The sequence below is a fragment of the Mastomys coucha genome, unplaced genomic scaffold, assembly GCF_008632895.1.
Source record: "Mastomys coucha isolate ucsf_1 unplaced genomic scaffold, UCSF_Mcou_1 pScaffold18, whole genome shotgun sequence".
NCBI lineage: Eukaryota > Metazoa > Chordata > Mammalia > Rodentia > Muridae > Mastomys > Mastomys coucha.
The window spans coordinates 93,271,825-93,292,483 of NW_022196900.1; the positions used below are offsets into that span (position 1 = coordinate 93,271,825).

At 53.5% G+C, this 20,659-nt stretch overlaps 1 protein-coding gene across 5 annotated transcripts in view; it reads right to left on the reverse strand.

The window, feature by feature from the left end:
- Ephb2 (EPH receptor B2) overlaps positions 1–18,794 on the reverse strand; it is a 183,812-nt gene extending 165,018 nt beyond the window's left edge. For 2 of the 5 annotated variants that reach the window (XM_031379116.1, XM_031379115.1), the window contains exon 1: positions 18,622–18,794. In XM_031379116.1, the coding sequence (XP_031234976.1) occupies positions 18,622–18,682 (61 nt within the window). In that variant the 5' untranslated portion in view covers positions 18,683–18,794. The remainder of the gene's footprint in view (positions 1–18,621) is intronic. The other 3 variants (XM_031379114.1, XM_031379112.1, XM_031379113.1) reach the window with 3 other exon arrangements.
- Positions 18,795–20,659: the final 1,865 nt, after the last annotated feature.

A 20,659-nucleotide genomic window follows, 5' to 3' on the forward strand; every position in this document is an offset into this window, starting at 1 on the left:
CACACATACTCCCCTCCCCTCCCTACCCCACAGGTTAGATCCAGGTACCTCCTAACACCTTCCAGCACAGCATGGTTATCAACTCACTCACAGAAGGAACCAGCCCAGGCCAGCCCCTCGCCTCAATCACCTGCCTCTAGCCCCTCATTCTCTGTCTCCAGCTATTCCGGCCTCCTTGTAGACTTCTGCCAACAGGGACTTAGCTCAGGCTATCCTTCTACCTGGTATACCCTCCCGGCACTCATAAGAGTCCCTTCTCCTCCTCCTCCTCCTCTACTCCCTCCTCCCCCTCCTCCTTTCTACTATAGGTTTTGCTCTGCCCACGAAACACCTCTCCTCCTGGCTGACCCCCATCTCCCACCCTCTGCTTCCCCACCTGTATTTTCAGCACTCCCTACAACACTCGTCATCAGTTTGGCCCTGGAAAAGGAAAGTTCAGTAGCGTATCAGGCTACCTGACATCATGCCCAGTGTCAGACTGCTAACTCTCTCAGAGGCCGGCGAGGCCGGCGAGGCCAGGCACTGCCCATCAGAGTATCCAGTGGCAGTAGGGGAAAGCCTCGGCCACCCATCCATCGGGTCTCAATTCATGTGTGCCGTCCGCATCACTTCCCCTCCCCGAGCACCAGAGCCTCTTGTGCCTGCATGGGAGAGGAGCTGCCCCAGTGGACCCTCCTCCCAGGGGTTGTGCATAGCCACAGCCGAGATGCCTGCTCCACCTCAGCTCCCACACCCCCACCCTGGGGTCTGGCCCTGTGCCAAGCCCCTGCAGACTTCAATACCAGTCTGTTCAATTAAAGGGAGGTGACGGATGTCACAGCACTCTGCCAACTGTCACCCTGAAGAACAAACAGAAGCGGATCCCCCTTTCACAGAGCAGAGAACTGCGTTCACTCATTTATTCTTCCAACCCCCAACTATTAAATGAACACCTACTATGGGCCAGGCCCAAGGTAGGCCTGGGGAACCTAGCCGTCTGCAGTGTAATCGCCTCTGCTTTTACAGTATGGTAGGATGGATAAAATGCTGATTAAAGACATGGATTAAACTTAAAATTAGGATTTTGACAAATGTTGCTTATGAAACTATGTGGGAGAGGAAGGCAGTGGAGCACGGGTGAGCATCAGCCAGGCGATGAGAGCAACAGTATTCCAGCTGCAAGGATCAGCCAGTGCAAAGGTCCTGTGGTGGGTAAAACCTAGAGACTAAGACATCAAAAGGCCAGAGTGGCTACAACTGCCACGTGAGCAGCAGCTGGAAAACGCTCAGCCTCTGGGTCCTGGGAACGATTGGCTCCATCTCCAATGAAACAGGGAGCCCTGGGATGTTTGAGGGAAACGGCATGGTTGGATTCTGAGTCCAATCCTGAACCACACTCCACTAACAGATGTGTGTGACTCCGAGTGGCTGTGCTTCAGGTTTTGGGCATAAGTCTCCCATTTGGAAGTTTCGAGGCCAAGGGTCACCCTTCTCCCCCCTCTACTTCCCCCCCTCACCCTCACCAGGTAACAATGCTCCCTACCTTCAAAACTGGAGCTCCCGACACTGCCTGTGCATGTCCTGTGGCTGAGGGCTACTCTGTCATCAAGGTCTACCCAACATCCTAGCTGTCACAGAGGACTTAAAGGGGGCCCAGGATTCCAGGCACCTTAGTGCAGCTCCCCCTGTGATCCTGACCGGGAGGCATTACCTCGCGTGAGCACATTATCACGATGTGTAATTTCTGGAATAAACACAGCTGTGTTTGTTTCTCCGCGTGTGCAGCAGACAGAACGGCAGACCGATCTGCCGCATGCAGCTGGAGCCTCGCGCCTTGGGACCGGCCACGCACTACAGGAGAACTGAGAGGGTGCTGGTCTATCCAGGTGATCCTTTCAAGAGGCCAACTCAAGGCCTCTGGGGAAGACAGTGGGAAGAACCCAGTAGAGGCAGAAAACTGGGATGTTGGTCCCCTGGGGATGGATGGGTCCCAATCAGTGGGGACAGCTAGCCCTGGAGTTATCAGTCATGAGCAGGTCCCTTAGTGTGAGAGTCCACATGGATGAACCCCAACTAACCCAGAGCCTATGGCTTTCCATGGGGGATAACATGGTAAGAGCTGGGGCACCCCCTGTCGCAGCCACTTTGAGCCAGGCCTCGCAGCAGACCCCCAAGGGTGCCCATGCATCATCCACTCAGGTCCTCTGTGGTCTGCCCAATCACACGGGTTCTCTGGCCCAGGTGCTGTCTGTGACCATGAGTGAGGTCCAGGCAGCCTCATTACGGCTGTTTCCTCATTAGCAATGTGACTAGAGTAGTCTTCTCAGCCTGTGGGTCACGACCCATTTCCACAGGGGTCGAGTAAGACCATCTGCCCGTCAGATGTTTACATAACAGCAACAAAATTACAACTATGAAGTATGCAACAAAATAATCTTATGGTTGGGGGCGGGGGTCACCATTCCATGTGGAACTGTGTTAAGGAGCAGCAGTATTAGGATGTTTGAGAACCACTGGACTAGAAGATTAAACCTGATCCCGCAAGTGACGCCTTGGTGCAGGGACAGGAGGCAGGGAACTGACAAATGATGGACACTCCCTTCTTTCTCAGTAGATACTGACTGAACAACTGCTACATCCCAGGCAAGTGCTGGGACTGGAGCGGGGAGGGAGGGACAGGTGGGCGAGCGGTGAAGCAAGGACTCACATATCCCAGACTGGTCTCAAACTTGACTGGCTCCAGCCCTCGTAGAGTGCTGGCATTACAGATGCGCACTCCTTAGTTTATTTGGTGCTTGGGATGGAAAGGTGTTAGCAGGAGAGAGAGATGGAGATGGGGTAGAGCAGTTGGGACTACCGCAGTGAACAGGTCACTAGTGGCAATGGCCTCCCTGTTTTTGCTGTTGTTGTTGTTTGGTTTTTGTTTGTTTTTGTCTTTTGTGCATGTTGTTGTTGTTTTGTTTTGTTTTTTGTGTTTTTTTGTTTTGTTTTGTTTTTTACTGAACCCATTTCACAGCAAGCTGAATCAAGGTTCAGAGAGATTAAGTGCTTATAACCCTACCCCCTTTTCCCCTTCCATCCCACCTCACACCACAAAGACTAAAGGCAGATGCCAAAAACAAAAACAAAAACAAACAAACAAACAAAATCCATCTAAGATCCTCCCAGGAGAAAATTTCAGGGTGTTATAAGTGGGTCCTAATGGCTGTGGACCCAGGTTTGCATGACCTCAGGCAGAGAGCAGTTTGGGCCTCCGTTTCCCCACATTTGGACACTCTGAATTCTGGGATAAATCTCAGGTTGTTCTGGCTCTGTGGAAGACCTGGACTAAGCAAGGTGCCAGGAACCTTTCTCTGGCTGATGGGAAATGCCACCGGTATGAGGAGCTGCTGCGCTAGGCACCAGGTTGGGGAGTTAGGGGACTCCGGGTTGGGTGGGTGAAGAACTGGAGGGCTGGGCAGGGAGGGGAGTGAGGAGCTGGAGGGCTGTCCCAGTTGACTTGCTCTCTGTTGTGGTCCTGACCAGTTTGCTGATCCTCCACCTCTCTCTCCCACTGACACCGTGGCTGGCAGGCACACAGGGTCTTGTTTAATGGGGCTGCGCCTGGGCACTCCACCCTGAGCTCCATCACCTGCTCCCCACTCCGGATGCCTTTTGTCAGCCTTCTCTGGCTCCGAAGATCAACCACACAGCCTGTCACTCAAGGCCACTTACCTTGCTCACACCTCTGCCAGGCTTGCCTTCCATGTTCCGTTTCACACACACTTCCAGCTACAGTGGCATCCATCCACAAAGCAGCCTCCTTCCAGCTTCTGGGCCTTTGTTTAGGCCGTTCCCTCCACTAAGAATGTCTTTCATTCTGCTTGAATGCTTTCTCCCACAGCACAGGCTGGAAGACACTGCTCTGCAGCACACTCCATTACACACACACACACACGTGCGGATTTTTTTTGGTTTCTTTTTTTTGTTTGTTTTTAGGACATTTTACATATACATAATAAGGTATCTTAAGGACAGGCCTCAAGTCAAGACACAAAGATAAAAACTTATATCTCATATCCACCTTCTATACGCAGCCTGATGCTGGGTGTGCTCCCACACACCTGTAATCCCTGCACATGGGTGGTGGAGGCAAGAGGAGCAAGAGTTCAAGACCAGCCTCAGCTATGCGGAATATGTGAGGCCAGCCTGCAGCAGGTGCAAAAAAAAATCAAACAACCAAGAGCTGGGGAGATGGCCCAGTGGGTAAAGTGTAGGCCTTGCAAGCAGGAAAAGCCAAGTTCGGATCCCCAGCACCCTCAGAAAATAAAACCCGGAGTTGCTGGTACATGCCTGTAACTCCAACACAGCATGTGGAGACAGAAGAATCTCACCGGATACTGGCCAGCCATCCGGCCAGCTCCAGGTTCAGCCAGAGGCTCCATTTCAGAAAATAAGGCAGAGAGAGAGGAAGGTACTCGGCGCTGAGCTCCGTCTTCCACATGTGCACTGGAAGACACATGCGCCTGCATACAGATATGATGTGAGTGTACACACACACACATGACACCACACACACACACAAATAACAAAATGAGACGAAATAAAATAAAACAACAACAACCCAACAACTAGAACCAGCCCGAAGGTCATTTTATGTGATAGTGTTAGCATGTTGACATTTCTATTTTGGTGTGCTTGTGGGAGTGTGTAAGTATGTGGATTCACATGCATGTGTACATCTGTAGGTCAGAGGTTGGTATCCGGCATCTTCTTTGATTACTTTTTACCTTACATATGGAGGAAGGCCTCTCGTTTGAACTTACGGCTCACCGATTCAGCTAGTCTCACTAGCTAGCTTGCTCCTGTGATCCTGTCTCCAGCTCCCAAGTGCAAGGAACACACTTTACACTCAATTACACTCGTTCTGGGCTCTGAAACTCCGGTCCTCAGGCCTCAAGGATGTACCCACTGAGCCATCTCCCCAGCCCCACTGTGCCTGAGCTTTGACTATGATGTACCACAGGACATCATATGTGGAATTTCCAACTTTGAGGCCTCATACTGATGGAATCCTTTTGGGTTTCAGGTTTTTCACATCAGAGAAGCTTGACCTGTTTAAGACAGTGATCTTGGGTGTCTGGACACTTCTGAACTTGCATCTGTTTTAATCTGCCCTAGGAGTTAATGACTGCTATCAGGGTCGATGAGGGTAGTGCCAGCTCATCTGTGGGAGGCTGCTCTGATGTTAATGAAGGAGGAGGAAAAAGAGAAGAGAAGGAAAAGAAATGATGGAGAGGAAGGAAGAGGATACAGGTTTTGACCGTCTCTGCTGGGATGTAGCTCTGATAGCCAATGTCATTCTGTTTAATTGCTCACAAGGTCCTCTGACATCTCAGAGGTCTTTAATGGCAAGTGATGGACAGACAGACAAATGAATGGATGGATGGAGAGGAGAAAAAGATGAGGGAAGGAAGGATGCATAGACATATGGACAGAAGAAGTCTGGAGGAAGCTGAATGGACTAACCCAGAGCCCCAGCGGCCAACAGCACAGGCTTCTGAGACCAGATGCTCCATCTGTCCCCAGCTGCTGCACCTCTCCCTGGCTGTGAGCTCCCAAACTGAAGCCAGTGTCAGTCTGAGCACAGGATGGAGAAAGTGGAAGCTTGGGGCGGCTGATGCCCGGGAGAGGCTCAGCTCTTCCCCCACCTGTCACCAGCTCTAAGAGCAGCAGTCCCTGACAGCAGGAAGACATCTCTAAAAGCATGAGCCAAGTCGGCGGGGAAAATAGGATTTACTCCACAGTTAATCACTTGGGGGCAACTTCTCCGGAACTCTCCAGTGTAGAAACTTTGGCAGACCCAATCTATGGCTCAGAGGATTTTTCTAAACCTGGGGTGTCTGCTATTTGCCAGCCTGGTCTGAAGCCAGAAACAGAAGAATAGGAAAATATAATAGTCCAGATACCAAAGGGAATTTCAGGGAAGAAGGGCTCCCGGGCTCTTATTCATTCATCTGTTCATTTGCCCACCTGTCTGTCCAAAACATGCAAACGCTTGCCTCCTTCCATTGTCTGTTTGTCCATCCGTCCATCCATCATCCATCTATCCACCCACTCATCCATCCACCCACTCATCCATTCATCCATCCATCCATTCCATCTATCTACCCACCCACCCAGCCAGCCAGCCACACAGCTATCCATTCAACCATCATCAATTCTATCTACCCATCTATTCATCTGTACATCACACCTATTTATCCATCTTCCTATCCACTCATCCACCCCTCTCTCTCTCTCTCCCATCTGTTCGGCCATCCACCTATCCATCGATCTATCTGTCCACCACTCATCTACCCACCCATGAGTCTACACATCTACCGATCCATTTAACCATCAGCCTGTCAGTCATTTGCCCAGCCATCTGATCCATGTAGCTGCTCATTCATTCATCTTCTGTCCATCCAGCCACTCATCCGTCCAACCATCAGCCAGCTGTCAACTGCCCAGCCCACGGTTCCACTATACACCATTCAACCATCACAGCTGGGCATCTCCCACTATGGCTGGGAGGAAATGGGTATGCTGACCTCCTATATGACTGATATAATCTGAGAAATATAATAGAGTTACATGCAAGGTACTACTGAGGACACAAAGCCTACCAAAGGCAGAGGGCAATCAGGGCTCCAGATAGGAGGAGATACACAAGCTTGTCCTTAATATATTGCTGGAAGATGCCAGAACAAGAAAGGGGCAGTTGCAGGCAGGATGCAATAGGAAATGACACTGTTGGTGCCACAAGTTTAGTGTGGGGATAAAATGGGTAAAAAGGCTTGGTAAGAGCAACTCAGTGGCAGAGCACTTGCTTAGCAAGTGTAAAGCCCTGTTTCCACCCCAGAATAGAAACACATGCACACATGTGTGCATGCACACACGCATGCATGCATGCACCTCTATCTAAAGAATGTGACACAAAAATCCTCATGGTAGTTGATGTGGGCCACGGCTGTATGGATGCTTATAAAATATTTAAAAGTAGGGCTTGAGGAGTTCGAGGCCAGCCTGGTCTACAGAGTGAGTTCCAAGACACCCAGGGCTACACAGAGAAACCCTGTCTCAAAAAACCAAAAAAAAAAAAAAAAAAAGTAGGGCTTGAGAAATGGCTCAGTGGTAAAGAGCACTGGCTGCTGCTCTTCCAGAGGACCCAGGTTCAATTCCCAGCACTGACACGGCAGCTCACAACTGTCTGTAATCCAGCTCTAAGTGATATGACACCCTTACAAGGACAAACATGCAGGTAAAACACCAGTGCACGTAAAATAACAAATAAATCATTTTGAAATATTTAAAGTGAAGGCATCTGTCTCTCCACCAATCTTGCATTTGGTGAGTCTGGGTCCAGCTCCTCCATCCCTGGCCAAAGTCCAAAAGTGAGTAATTACCTTCTTTAAACCTAATTTCCTAAAGTACTTTTTATTATTACATGCACTTTATGTATGTGTGTCCATACTTGTGCATGTGCACATGCATCCCACGGTGTGTGAGTGAAAGGGCAAAGGGGCCATTTGTGAGAACTGGCTCTCTCTTTCCACCATGTGGGCACAGAGACCAAACTCTGACAGTTAGGCTTCGCAGCAGGTGTTCTGATCCACTCAGCCCATCTCATTGACTCTCTCCAGGCTGATCTCAAATATACAGCAATCCCCCTGCCACAGACTCCCCGCTGCTGGGTTTATAGGTATGTGAGCTATCATGCCCAACGTCATTGTTCAGTCTATAGGATGTAACAGTCCCTATACGCCGAAACAACACTGGCCCTAGCAGCTTCCCCTCAGTATCTATACCCTCAGTAAACCCAAACTGCTTTTGTTATTACTGTTACTGTTCATAACCGAGCAGAGAAACTGAGACGAGGCAAGGTTTGGAAAAACAAAGACTTTTCTCTTCTGCTCCCCATTAGCACCTGGAGCAGGGGCTCTTACACTCATTTATGGGCAAAAAAAAAAAAAAAAAAAAAACAAAAACAAAAACAAAAAAAATCCAAAAAACTAATACTAAAGAGGCTGAACCAGGTGGGGATTTAACTCAGCGCAGAGTGTCTGCCTAACACGCACGAACCCTTCGGTTTGATGTTCCATACTGCACAAACTAAGCATGGTGGTGCACACCAAAAATCCCAGCACTTGGGAGGCGGAGGCAGGAGGATCAGAAACCCAAAGTCATCCTTGGCAACCCGGTGATTTCCAGGCTGGTTCATCTTTAGTGACAGAGTGGACAAGGAGAGAAGGGGTCTTGCCTCATCTGGCTCCTGAAGGGACTAGTCTGAGGGTGTCCCAAGTGCTGGGGGCTTCCTCAGCTGCTCAGAACTCTTTTCCTCACCACTGCCTGCCTGTAGCCGCAGGAGCTGCCATCTGAGGCTGTGAGTCGTGACAGCTGATGCTGACGGGCACAAGCGAGAGGATGTCACAGCCAGGGCCCTGACTTGAGCAGACTCCCGGGGCCCCAGCTTTTTGTGGGTTCCAAAAGGGCCCTTTGGGCTCTGGCAGAGCTGTTCCCAGGCCCTGCCTCCCAGGAGAGGCGGAGAAGGCCCATTCAGGAGGGTCGAGTCCCACTGTGCTCTAAGCCGCTTTCGGCCCACTTACACGTTTCAGATGCTTTTTGTCCTTCCGGCTTCCCATGGACTCGGGCCAAGTGACAAGTTGGTGCTGTGGACATATGTCGTCGCCATAATGGGAATGTTGACCTCACGCTCTCCCTGCTGGGGCCAGGCAGCTTGCACCCCGCCCCTGTGCTTGGCAGCTTCTGCTCTCCGGCACACACACGGGACTCCTACCCAATACCCAGTGCGTTCATGGGCCTTCCACCGAGTCTTGGCACTCACTGTGCCCAGCACTGGCCTCACACTTCAGGTGTGCCTGTGCTTTGGACTCTCTGAGGGAAGACAGCTCAGTCTGCACAGTGCTCGCTACGCAAGCCTAAAGACCATAGATTCATGTACAGTCTCCCCACAAACACACAAACTTAGCAGATCATAAGCTTTTGCAAGACCGAACCCCAACTCTCATAGGGAAAAATGGGTCAGGGGTGAATGGCACCTGCCGTCTTTAGACAGGATTTATGTTTTCCCTTGGGTACCACTGTCCTTCTGACTTGAACTGCCCATGCTAGATCACAAGCCAGGCCAGTTCCTGGGTCTGGGGTCTCTAACCAGGTCCCTTGTGATTTATTATCTGTGGGACTTCAAACTTGATCTCCCATTTAGGCAGCAGATAGGAGCCGTATTTCTTGCCTGTCATACATTGAACACATAAAATCCCACTAATGCGTTGCCTGGCCCACTCTTCACTGGGTCTCTGCAGCTGATGCCAGAGAGGTATCTCTACCCAGGCACGTCACCACATGTACACATGTCCCTGTGCTATAAAAGTAGATTTCCTAGCAACTGAGGAATTACATCCAAACCTTTCCCATCCCTCCCTTGCCTCCCTAAGCCTGTGGCAGCCCCTGACCACAGAAAGAATGACAGCTACCTCAGATTCTTCTTAAGTTGAATGAAGAATACAGTCGCTTTTTGACACAGATATCACAGGTCGCTGAAATTATAACTCCTAGGGAAACTAAGGCCCAAGACAAGCCACCTATCCCAGGACCTAACCTCAAATTCCATGCGACCAGTCCAAGGCCTCTCTTTGACTTCAAACCTCACAACAGGTCTTGAATAAGTTTGTCCCTGGCTGCCCTCACTAGTATGAAGTTCCCAATTTTACACCTGTAAACTAACCTGGGCATGAGTCACGAGGTGACAGAGGGCCCCTGGCTGCTCAGGACAGATTCACTGGAAAGGCACAGAGAGAAAGAGCTGGGGCGGCGTGGAGAGAGCAAAAGGCAGGGAACGGGTCTCTGGCCTCCTGTTGCCTCCATCCCTGGGCTCTCCACAGCATGGAATAAAAGAGTCTGTAACGTGGGGGTCTAAACGCCCTCACCCCAATGAACACAAGGCCCGTCTGTTTCCTTGGCAGCCTAGATCGGAATCTGGAGCAAAGGGTAGTCCAGAGCAGATAGAGAGATGTACCAGTGACGGCATGAGATGGGGGAATGCCCAGATGCCCAGAACTCTGAGCATCTATCTCCTCCAGCATGTGCTTTGGTGGGGAAGCAATTCCTACAGTTAAACACCACGTCAAGTCTCTGACAAGAAAGGGGCGTGTCCTTAAGGCCTGAGTAGAAAATGGGACTATCCTCCCCTCTTGGGAGCCTGATGAAGGAGTCTGGGATGAACCTGAGACTCTGGGTCTCCTTCCCTCTTGGGAGCCTGATGAAGGAGTCTGGGATGAACCTGAGCTGGCTTTGGGACCGGTGCTAACTGGTCCTACATTTCAAGAAGTCTTACACGGAGACTGGGAATGGTGGAGCCTGCTTGTAATCTCAGCATAGGGGAGGCTGAGGCAGGAGGATTGCCACAAATATGAAGCTAGCCTGGGCTACAGAGTGAGACCTGGTCTCAGAAAATCCAAGCTGCTGAAGATGACTCAGTGGGTAACAGAGTTCCCACACACAAGCCTGATGACCTGAGTTAGATCCCTGGGACCTTTGGTGAAAATGGAGACCCCACTCCTCTGACCTCCACAAACATGCCATGTCACGGGCATGCCCACACTCACGCAGAATAATTAACATATACCTACATATGCGTACATAATCTTTTTTATGTTTTTACTAAAACTACAAGTCTTACATGGGCTGGGCATGTAGCTCAGTAGGAAAACACTTGCCTAACATGCATGAAACCTTGGTATATATCCTCAGCATGGCAGGCAAAGAAAGGAAAAGTCTGAGGCTCAGCTTTGTCCTCTGGGGGAGCTCAGGGTAGACCATCGAGAAGCACTGAAGAGTGGGGTGTCCAGCACTCCAGCTGTCCCCAAGGCCATGTTGGCATGCCCAGTCTCACTGGCTGAGCCCCCTTCTCCACAAGGGTCCTGGCTGAGCTAGGACCTAGAGGGATGCTTGACGCCCAGTCGCAGGCCACAGATGTACTTCAGTAGTGTTCTCCGTGACTGGCGTCCAGTACCCGGCCCTGAACCTGAGCACTGACATCTTGACCCATGTCATAGAAGAGACAACCAAGGCCCAGGAGACCCTTAGGTTCTGTTTTTAGGTCTGCACAGAATCTGGGCCAGACTCTAGAGTCCACTTGAAACTGCAGAGCTGGGAGGGCAATACCAATATGTGCTATAAGGTGGTGGCAAGTCACCCAGTACCTGGGGATTCTGAGGAGGTGCCTGCGAATCAGCCATGTGGCGATGTGGGCCTGGGAAGCCAGAATCAGGTATTTTTCTATAGCACACTATCTTTCTAAATGTTGGCTAAGCACTCTGTGGGAATGGAGACTTCTGGGGTCTGTGGAAGGGCCTCAGTTACAGCAAGCCACTGACCTTGAACGGGGACATTTTTCTCTCAGGCCTCAGTTTCCCTATCTCCGAAGTGGACCCATTGGCTCCTGCCCCTTTGGAGGGTGGCCATGGCACACACAGAGCTCATAACCTTCCAGTCCTATCAGAAGCCCTCTCACGACAGCTTCCTAGTCCCCGATCTCGGCAGAGGCGCCCCCCTTCGCCCCCACAATACACAGCGTTAACACCCGATTTATCTAACTTACAACAACATTATTCTGACCATTATGACAGAGATTGCGTTTTTATGGCAGGTTTGTGAGTTCCAGAACACTCCCCTCTATATTATCTCAGGATGCTGACTGGAGTTGGAGGTTGGACAGCTGCCTCGGAGACCCTAGCCAGAGCCAAGCCTGCCCGAGAGCACAAAGCCCTGTTCCAGAAGCAGCTAGAGAGGACAGGTTCCCCGGGTGCCATCCACACCCAGTTGGACTCGACCTTGCCATTCCCTGGGTGTCCCAAGAACTATGCCTGGCTTTCCTTCCCCCCCCGCCCCCAATTGGTCAAATGGATGTGGCCACATGGTCACCGTGAACCTGTAGGACATAAAGACAGGCTCAGCAAGGTCTGCAGACAATCACAGCCATCGGCACCTTTCGTGGCAGGAAATGGAAACCAGGCAGGCACTGGGCCAAAAGCGGGGTGTGACCATGGTGAATCTGGGGAGTTCTGAGGGGGTGTCAAATGGGGCAAGGGCTTTGAGGAAATCGGGAGGGGGTGAGGGGGAAGGTTAAACTAGGGCAGAGCCTTTGAGGAAAACCCTCAAAGACAGGCTGAGGGGCCTTCTCACCCTCAGCAAGGATCAGTAAAACTCAGCTCTAGAACACTCAGGCCTTACCTGTCTTCGCTGTTCCCCTGCAGGGGAGGGCAGGGCCCGGGGAGAGCTGAGACGGAGGACCTAGTGAAACAACACCCACGTTCTGCTGCTCTGAGCCCAGCTGCTGACTGGGATCCAGCGACTGCAGCTTTGTCATGTTTATTCACACCCGTGTGGCTCGCTCAGCTCACTGTCTTCTCTGGGGAGGGTATTGGTTCCCACGACCATCTCAAGAGTATGGAACTAAAACTCAGAGAGGGTAAGAAACCAGCCTAAGGACACACAGGAAGGGATGGTGTGACTCTAGAAATCATTCTGTGTGCATGTGCATGAGTGTTTGAACATACATATGTGGCTTACAGGACAGGGATCTGAAGCTACGCAAAAGAACAGGGGAGAGGGTATTCACGTCTCAGTTATGGCACCAAATGAAGCTGGGCATGGCTGAGTGTCAGGTTTGTCTGCCAGTAGGGACTTGTACTCTGGCTCTCACTTAAAACCTCACAGTGCCTCTCCAGCAGGCCCTGTCTGCCCCTTACAAACGAGGAAACTGAGGCTGAGTTTACTGCTGACTTAAGACCACAGAGTAGGGAAGGTTACCCTCTTCAGAGGCTGTACCTACTCCTGGGGCATATAGGGGTGGGTGGGAGGAAGGGGGGAGCAGGTGGCTCTGGGATGCTCACCTAATGAGGCCCAGGCTTCGGTGGCCTCAGCAAGCCCCAGGTGACACAGGAGTTCCCCTCCCCCACCTTCCGGAAGGCAGCTGCTTTAAAAGGCCCTAAAACCCTTTCAAGGCCTTATCAGCCTTGCCTCCCTGATGCCAATCAGGAAGCTTCCAGGTGCTGCACCAAGGGCCACCCCACCCCTTGGAGCTGAACAAACATTTCCCCCTCCCACTCTCTGTCCCATTCTCCTCCTCTTCGGCAGGCACCAGGAGGTGCCAGGAGGTGGGCACGGGTGCTGATGTATATCATTTCCCAGATTCCTGGTGGTCCTTCTCCGCTCCCAGGAGTCCCTGCTTGTATCTCAGGTCACTGGGGACAAGTGTTACTAGCAGATAGAAAGGAGCCCACCCCCGCCCACCCACCCCACCCCCTTCTAGGCCTAAGCCTTCAGTCACTCATCAGCTCCACCATCCGGGTTCCTCCCACCCTTCTTGAGAGGGTCTTTTCATATACACGGAGCTTGCTCCACCAAAGCTCACAGGTGAACTCTGGGTGGGCAGAGTTGACAGGAGCTTGGGCCGAGGATCCTTAAAGATGTCCAGGGGGGACTGGGACTCAGTTTCTGGCGAGCATACTTTGCCTATCATGCAACAGGCACTGGATTCAATCCTCAGCACCCCATAAAACCAGCGTGATGGCGCACAACTGTAATCTCAGCAACTGGGAGATAGAGGCAGGAGGATCAGGAGTTCAAGGTCTTTCTTGGCTACAGAGCCAGTTTGAGACTCGCATGAGTGTCCAGAGAATATGTCCAGGACACTTCAACCAAGGGGTCAGAGACAGCAAGGACAACCTGCAGGGGGTACTGGAGCAGGACAGGAGGATGCACTGATGGAAGACTCCAGAGGTAGGGAGAATCCAGACAGCCACCGTCTCAGAGTGACTGGAGTGCAGAGCTATGGGGTAGTCTGAGACCCAGAGGGCATCCCACACTGTCCTAGACGGGGACATCTGAATCCATTCATAGGTAGAGCCCTGTCCCAGGGCTGGGGGAGCAAGGCTCCTGTGGAATGAAGTCAGGACAGAGGACTGAGCCGGACAATCACCACGCCAAGTAGGCAGGCATATCTCAGCCCAATCGTCATAGACTACACCTACAGGCAAGCCAAGGAAAGGAGCCATGGACCCAAACCAGCAATCCCTCTATGCTGAGTGTCTGCCAAGCAAACCACAGGAGACGAAGTCCAGAGAGTGTAAGCGTCTTGTTCCAGACCACACAGCATGCTGTGCTCCCCTTTGAGCCCAGACCCATGGCTCCAGAAGACTGTCGCCACTTAACATTTCTATGAAGTCAGCAGGCCCTGTTCTCTCCCACAGCCAGGATCTGTTCCCCGTTCACCCCCTGCCTCTGGTGATGGATGGACAGATGGATGAATGGATGAGTGAGTGAATGGGTGATGGATGGATGTAGGGAGGGCAATAATGAAGGTAGATGGACAGAGGATAGAGAGATGGATAGATGCATGGAAGGGTGGATGAGAGAAAGGTCCATCCGATAAGAACTCTTAGATGCTGGGGTCTAAAGCGAAGCTTTGCTTTCCCTGACTAACACATACACAAAAACTGCCTCCTCTGGAGTGAGGAAGAGAAAAAAACAATCACATCCAAGAAACAACTGCAAATTTACCCGATATTCACCAAGGCTCGGAGCAGATAAAGCTCCCAGCTCTCATCAGAAAGGGGCTGTGTGGCCTTTTGACTAAACTGTTCTGTCCCACACACACTCAAAACACTTCCTTCTAGCCCTGTTTGAACCATCCCCAGATTCTCTCTCTCCAGGAAGGCTTCCTTGGTTTTCCCAACACTTTCCTTCCCTGAGGCCCACTCACTCAATACTCCATCCATTGACTGTGCGGTAGCTGACCACACACTTGTCCCTGAGTACCCTGGGTATCAGAGCAAGCAGCTCTGTATACTGGAATGCTATGGCCAACACAGCAGCTTGAGTCACTGCCTCCTGAGGTTCAGGATTCCGAGAGTCAGGCACCATGAAACAAAGAAACCAATATGGCCGTTACAAAGTCAAAAGGAGCTGGCAAGATACAAAGTAGCAAAATGTTGTCCGTGAGGGCCTCTTGGAAAGTAGCATTGGAACAGTTCTATATACCATAACTATGGACATTCAAAAGGTTCAGGAAGTCCGTGTCTTCAAGGAACTCACAGTCCAGAGCACCAGGCTTACTCCGCAGGACCAAATCTGGATATTCTCAGCATCCCCAATCACTGAGGTCATCCATCTTTCCAAACACCAATCTGTCGAGCTCCCTCAATAAACAGCTCAAGAACCTTCAGTGGCTCCCTCTCCACTTGCCTCAGCATCTCTATCTTCTACCCCAGCCTTTCTTGCATCTGCCTGGTCTTCCTTCTAAGTCTCTGCTCACACGGGTGCCCTCGAGGCACACTCCCTTAGGTCACACCCAAGGAAATGCCAGATCATCTGGCTCCCGGGCCTTCCCATATGCTGCTGGCTTGCCTGGCAACATTTTCCTCATCCTCACAGTCCCAAAGTCAATCGCCTCAACTCTGAAGAGACCAATCTGTAAAAAAACGCCAGGTGGCTAAGAAAGTTCATTGCAGGGAGAGTGGGGAGTGAGAAAATGAGCCACATCATAGAGCCATAAAAGAGGAAACAACCCTTTTCCAGCCCAAACTGCAACCCCCAGGTGGCCCTCAACTTCCTCCTGGCAGTGCTCAGGGACACACTTCACACATTCGCTCTTGCCAACTATTTTCTCTGTCAGCCTGTCCCCTGTCTCCTTGCTGGCCCCAGGGTCCAGCACCACCCAGCCAAAAAGGAAGCACCATCAATATTTGGAAAGCAAACGAAGGGCTGTGAAGGGGAGAGACCTCAGCCTTTACATTCCATCTAGTAGTGAGTCGGCCACCATCCTCTGTCAGATGTGTCCCTGGGCCCAGCTCCAGATGTTCAACACTTTGCTTTTCCTGGAGGGGGTCTTGTGGTTTGGGCGAGACACTATGCTCACCATTCTTGCCGGGGGTGGGGGGAGGACCACTCCTTAGCACACACACATGCGTGCACATATGCACGTGCACCCCATCTCCTCACAAGCATTCCACAGGCTGGAGCTGGAAATCCTTAGGCTGTACTGCTCAGGGCAGCCCTGTGATGGGCTAGGAGACAGAGCAAGCCAGAAGCAAAAGGAAGGCAGGCAGTGGTGGCCTCATGGCTCTGGGTGCTGGAGGCCAGAGCTGGCCAGGAATCCTCTGGCCTCCATACTATCCCACAGATGGGGCTGCATCTAGGAGCATCCAATGTGCCCCAGATATGCTATAGGCAGTACCACCCATTCCTCTTTCCCAGGACAAAGGCATGCCCAATTCTTACAGTTGGACTAGTTCTCCATCCACTATTCAGTATGATCTTTACAATCACACAGGTGAGACAGCCACTGTGATCACCTTAAGTGACAGAGGAAGAGAAAGAGGCTTGGAGAAAGGATTTAGGGATGGTGGGTATAATGATGGGAATCCACAGAGAAATAGTCAGAGGCCCTACCTAGGGAAACTAAGGCTCCTACAGAGAAGGCAGATGCCCCGGGGTCCCGAGAGAATTAGAAGCAGCTCCCTAGGATCCACCATAATACCATCTCTCAGTCAAACATGAGCTGATCATGATGAATTAAATTCTCCAGTGTCCTCCTACTCCTGCCCCCAAACGGGCGGCCATCCCATCTTGTGACATCAGCTGCCAACCAGCCCTGTGTCCAGGGCCAGGGCCCAGCCAGGCCACGGCCCCCCAGATTCTAACCACCCACTTGCCAGAGCTGGACAGACGTGGCCCTTCCATCTACCCCACGGTAATTAAAAACACACTCGGGCCTTCTCAAACGTGCAAGACAGGCCAATTTTCTTCCCCTCCAGCCCCACTGACTGCAACCTAAATAGCAATATTTATGCCAAGCTCCCCATAATACTGTAAACATCCCAACGTATAGCGGGCCAGCACATGAGTCATTTCCCCAAAGCCGGAGTAATAAGTGGTACACCGACCAAATCCCAGGGAGCTCCCCGCCAGCAGCCGGGCTCCAGGGCTGCCCTCCACACCCAGGGCCCGTGGCACCCTCAGTGCCCTGGCCACCCCACTCTGGGAAACCACAGGCAGCCGCCAAATCCTGCAGGAGCCGGAGGACAGCTGCCCTGGTGCCAAACACTATGGCTGCCATCCAAGGACCCCCCCTTCTCCCCTCACTGCGGTCACTAAAATGCTCATTACTGGGAAAGAAACTAAGTTATAGCATGGGGTCCCCCACCATGCCTGTAGTGGCTGTGCCTGGAGCCCTCATGGCTTCTTCACACCTCACCCCAAAGTGACCCAAGAATAGGGCACTCTGTGTCTCACCCCTCAAGCCCTCGGTGGCACACTCCCAGAAGGGGTCACCCTCTTTAGGAGTAAGAAAACCTAGCCAGTTGTTTGAAAGACCTCAGAACCAGGGCCTATTTTTATCACCCAATGGCCAAGGCTGAGACAGGATTTTTCTGAACCCGTGGTTTCCCTATTTGTTAAAAACCAGTAAAAATTCGACCCATCTGGCTTCCCGGAAGACTTCTCTTGAAGGATTCAACACAGATTGTCGGCCGGCAAGCACTTTGCAAAGAAGGCTTCAAGTACCTTGTCAACCCGTGCAGCACGCTGTAAACCACGGAGAGCAAAGTACTTCATAAACTGAAGCGATTGGCAAACTGTAAAGCGCGGTACACGTGAGAACCATTATTAGGATTCACGCCTGGTCCTTCCAGCCCGGGCCATTCCTGGTGGACACACCCAGACCCCCGCTAACAACTTTCCCTCCAAAGCCAGCGAGCTGCGACCACCTGGCAGCCACTCCCGCCTCCGGGGGGTCGGGTGGTACCACAGAGCGAGGCCTGGGGAGAGGCCCGGAGACCCAGGCCAAGGCCAACAACACATGGCAAAGCATCTGGTCGGGGCTCTGACGGCAGCTGGAGAGTTCTCGGGGCTCCAGACTCCACGCTGAGCTCTGTCGCCCTCGGGGCGGTGGCCCACGGAGGTACCCGAAGAACCCGGCGCGCAAGAGAGATGCCCATCGCCCCATCCCCCGCTCAGTCCTGCTGGGGAGGGGACCCCATTGTACGCCGCGAGCGACCGGGCGGGCACGGACGCGGGGGTGGGGGACACGCGCGCTTCGCTTCACTCCGCGGGTCCCCCTGCTCTTCGGATGGCCCAGGCTGCATCCAAGGGGGCGCGGCCAGGGATCCCCAATCCTTGGCGCGGCCGCGATGCCTCCCTCGGAACGCTCCCTGCCAAACTTTGCAGCACCCACTGCGCGCCGGGCCCGCGCCCCTGAGCTCGGTGCCGAGGCAGCGCCGGGCTCTGCGGGGATGCGGGGACCTCGGTGGCGGGCGCGCAGTGGTAAGAGCCCCCAACCCTGGGCGGCGCTCGCCGGGCTGGCTACAAAGCCTGGGCAAGATGGTCCCTTCGCCTCCTCCTGGCACAGTCAATCAGCGCCCGCCGCTCGCCCGGGCGCCCGCGGGGCCCCGCGTCCTCCCCAGCGGTGGCCGCCGGCCACACCTCCCCGCGGCCACCTGCGCCCGACACCGGCCCCCGGGCAAACTTTGCGACCGCGGGGCCGAGTGAGGGGGCGACCCGGGGCCGAGGCGGCCGCTCCCCGCCCCCATCCCCGCTCACCTTCCACGGCGGCTAGCAGCGGCAGCAGCAGCAGCGCGGCCCCCAGCCTGCGCACGGCCATTGCTGCGCTGCCCGGAGCCTCCGGCCGCGGCGCCGCGGGGACCCCCGGGCTGGAGCGCGCGCCCCGGGCTCGGGGGGCCGGCGGGGAGCGGCGGGGCGCGGCGCACACACACACGAGCCGCCGCCGCCGCGCAGCCAGCAGAATGAGCCATCCAGCCCGGGCAGAACAGGGACCCGGGCTCCGCCAGCGCTGGGCACGGCCCACCTGAGCCGCGGGCGTGGGGGGAGCCGGGGTTGGACTGCCAATCTTGTGCCTCTGCCCGGTGCACCCACGGGTTGCACCACGCCCGAGTCATGATCTTCTAAGCCTTTTGTGTCCCTTCGGAGGGAGTAGCACCCGCGTTGGGACATCGTGACCCCACGCACCCGGGTGTCCCGGACCCCGGAATCCCCCCCGCGCAGCAGTGGTCTCTCCCGGCGCTGTGGCTCCTCCAGATAAAGCAGCGATTTCAGCCCAAATGTTTCTCAATTTTTATTGAATGCTGCAAAGCCGAGATCGTCTGGCGCGGCTGACAGGAGCAGAGAGAGGGGACCCGGGGCGGGGGGGTCGGAGAGCGAGGAAGGGGCTGCCCAAAGCCAGGGGACTGGCCCTACCTGTCAGGACTGGGAGTGCCACCCTCTTGCCTGAGCCCTGCCACCCGCGTCCCTGCGGCTTCGAAAGGGACTGAACTGCAATGAATGAGGGGGGAAGGAGGGGGGGGGGAGCTGGGAACAAAACAGACGGCTTTCCCAGGCTCTAGGGTTGGGCTGGGGCCTCTGCCTGGGAGAGTGGGCCTTGGCGCTCGCCCGCGGGCCCGGGGTTCTTTCTGGCAGGGGTGGCGAGCCCTGGCAGGCAGACCCCAGGCCTTCCCTCCTCGCCTTGTTGTCTTGCGCGAGCCCACCGGCCCCTCCCCGCGGACCTTTCCAGCCGCACATTGTATTTCTCCTCTGTTGATCTGGTTCCCGGTGCAGTTTGCGCGCAGGGGTGTGGAGGAGGCCCGGGGGTGGGGGGTGCCTAGCGACAACCCCTACTCCACCCCTCGGTGGAATGGACCTGTCTGAGCTGCTCGGTTGTGCATAGCTGTCCCTTCGGGGAGGACACAACCCCTTGTTCCATTTCTGCGGGCCCAGCCTGCTCTGACAGCCTTCATCACCATCATCATTAGCGGGCTTGCTGAGACCGGCGGTGGGAGGACTGGAGGGATGGATCCTTCGGGAACCACCCAGGCAGGGCCCCTAGCCTTTGGGACCCGCGCTCCTGAGAACACACTCAGCCAAAAGCACTGGTCACGATCTTTGCAGTGGGTGGAAGAGTGCTTTAGAGAGACAGGCTGTTAAAGTCCAGGGCGGACCTCGCCGGTCCCTTTGTCCCACGAACTAGCAAAATGTCCCAGAGATGTCTATCCTTCAAGACCCATCAGGCAGACAGTCCTGAGACACCAACTGAGGTATGGAAATTTGGGGCACCTTTTGAAGCACTGAGTTCATCAGCAATAAACCAGGGAACCCACCTGGAAGCGATGGGCCTTAAAGGCTGCAAAGGAGGCAGAACAGAAGTGAGCCGGGAGAACAGAAGAGGAAGGAAGATCAGCCCTTCTGCCAACACCTTCCATTCCGTGTTGCCTGCAGACTCCTGCCTGGGATAGAAGTTAGTTGGGTGCCCGGCTTTTATTCTCTGCTTCTCCTCATCAGACGATCCAAGGGACTTATGATTTAGTGGACTCTGAACCTGTTCCTCTCCATCCCTGGCGTATCCAGGTGGCCCCTCCCCGTTTCCAGAAACATTTATGGGCCGTCTATTACATCCTGGGTAGATTCAGCTCTGCTTTCTTTCTATCCCCTGGGGCCCTTGTCATCATCCACCCACCGCTAGCAATTGCTTCCTTCTTGACTCAAAATCCTTTTTGATTCAAAATACAAATACTAGACATTAGCGTTCTTGGAGAACCCTGGTGCCAGGGATGAGGTTCGGGGCTCAGCATGTATATGTATTTTCCTC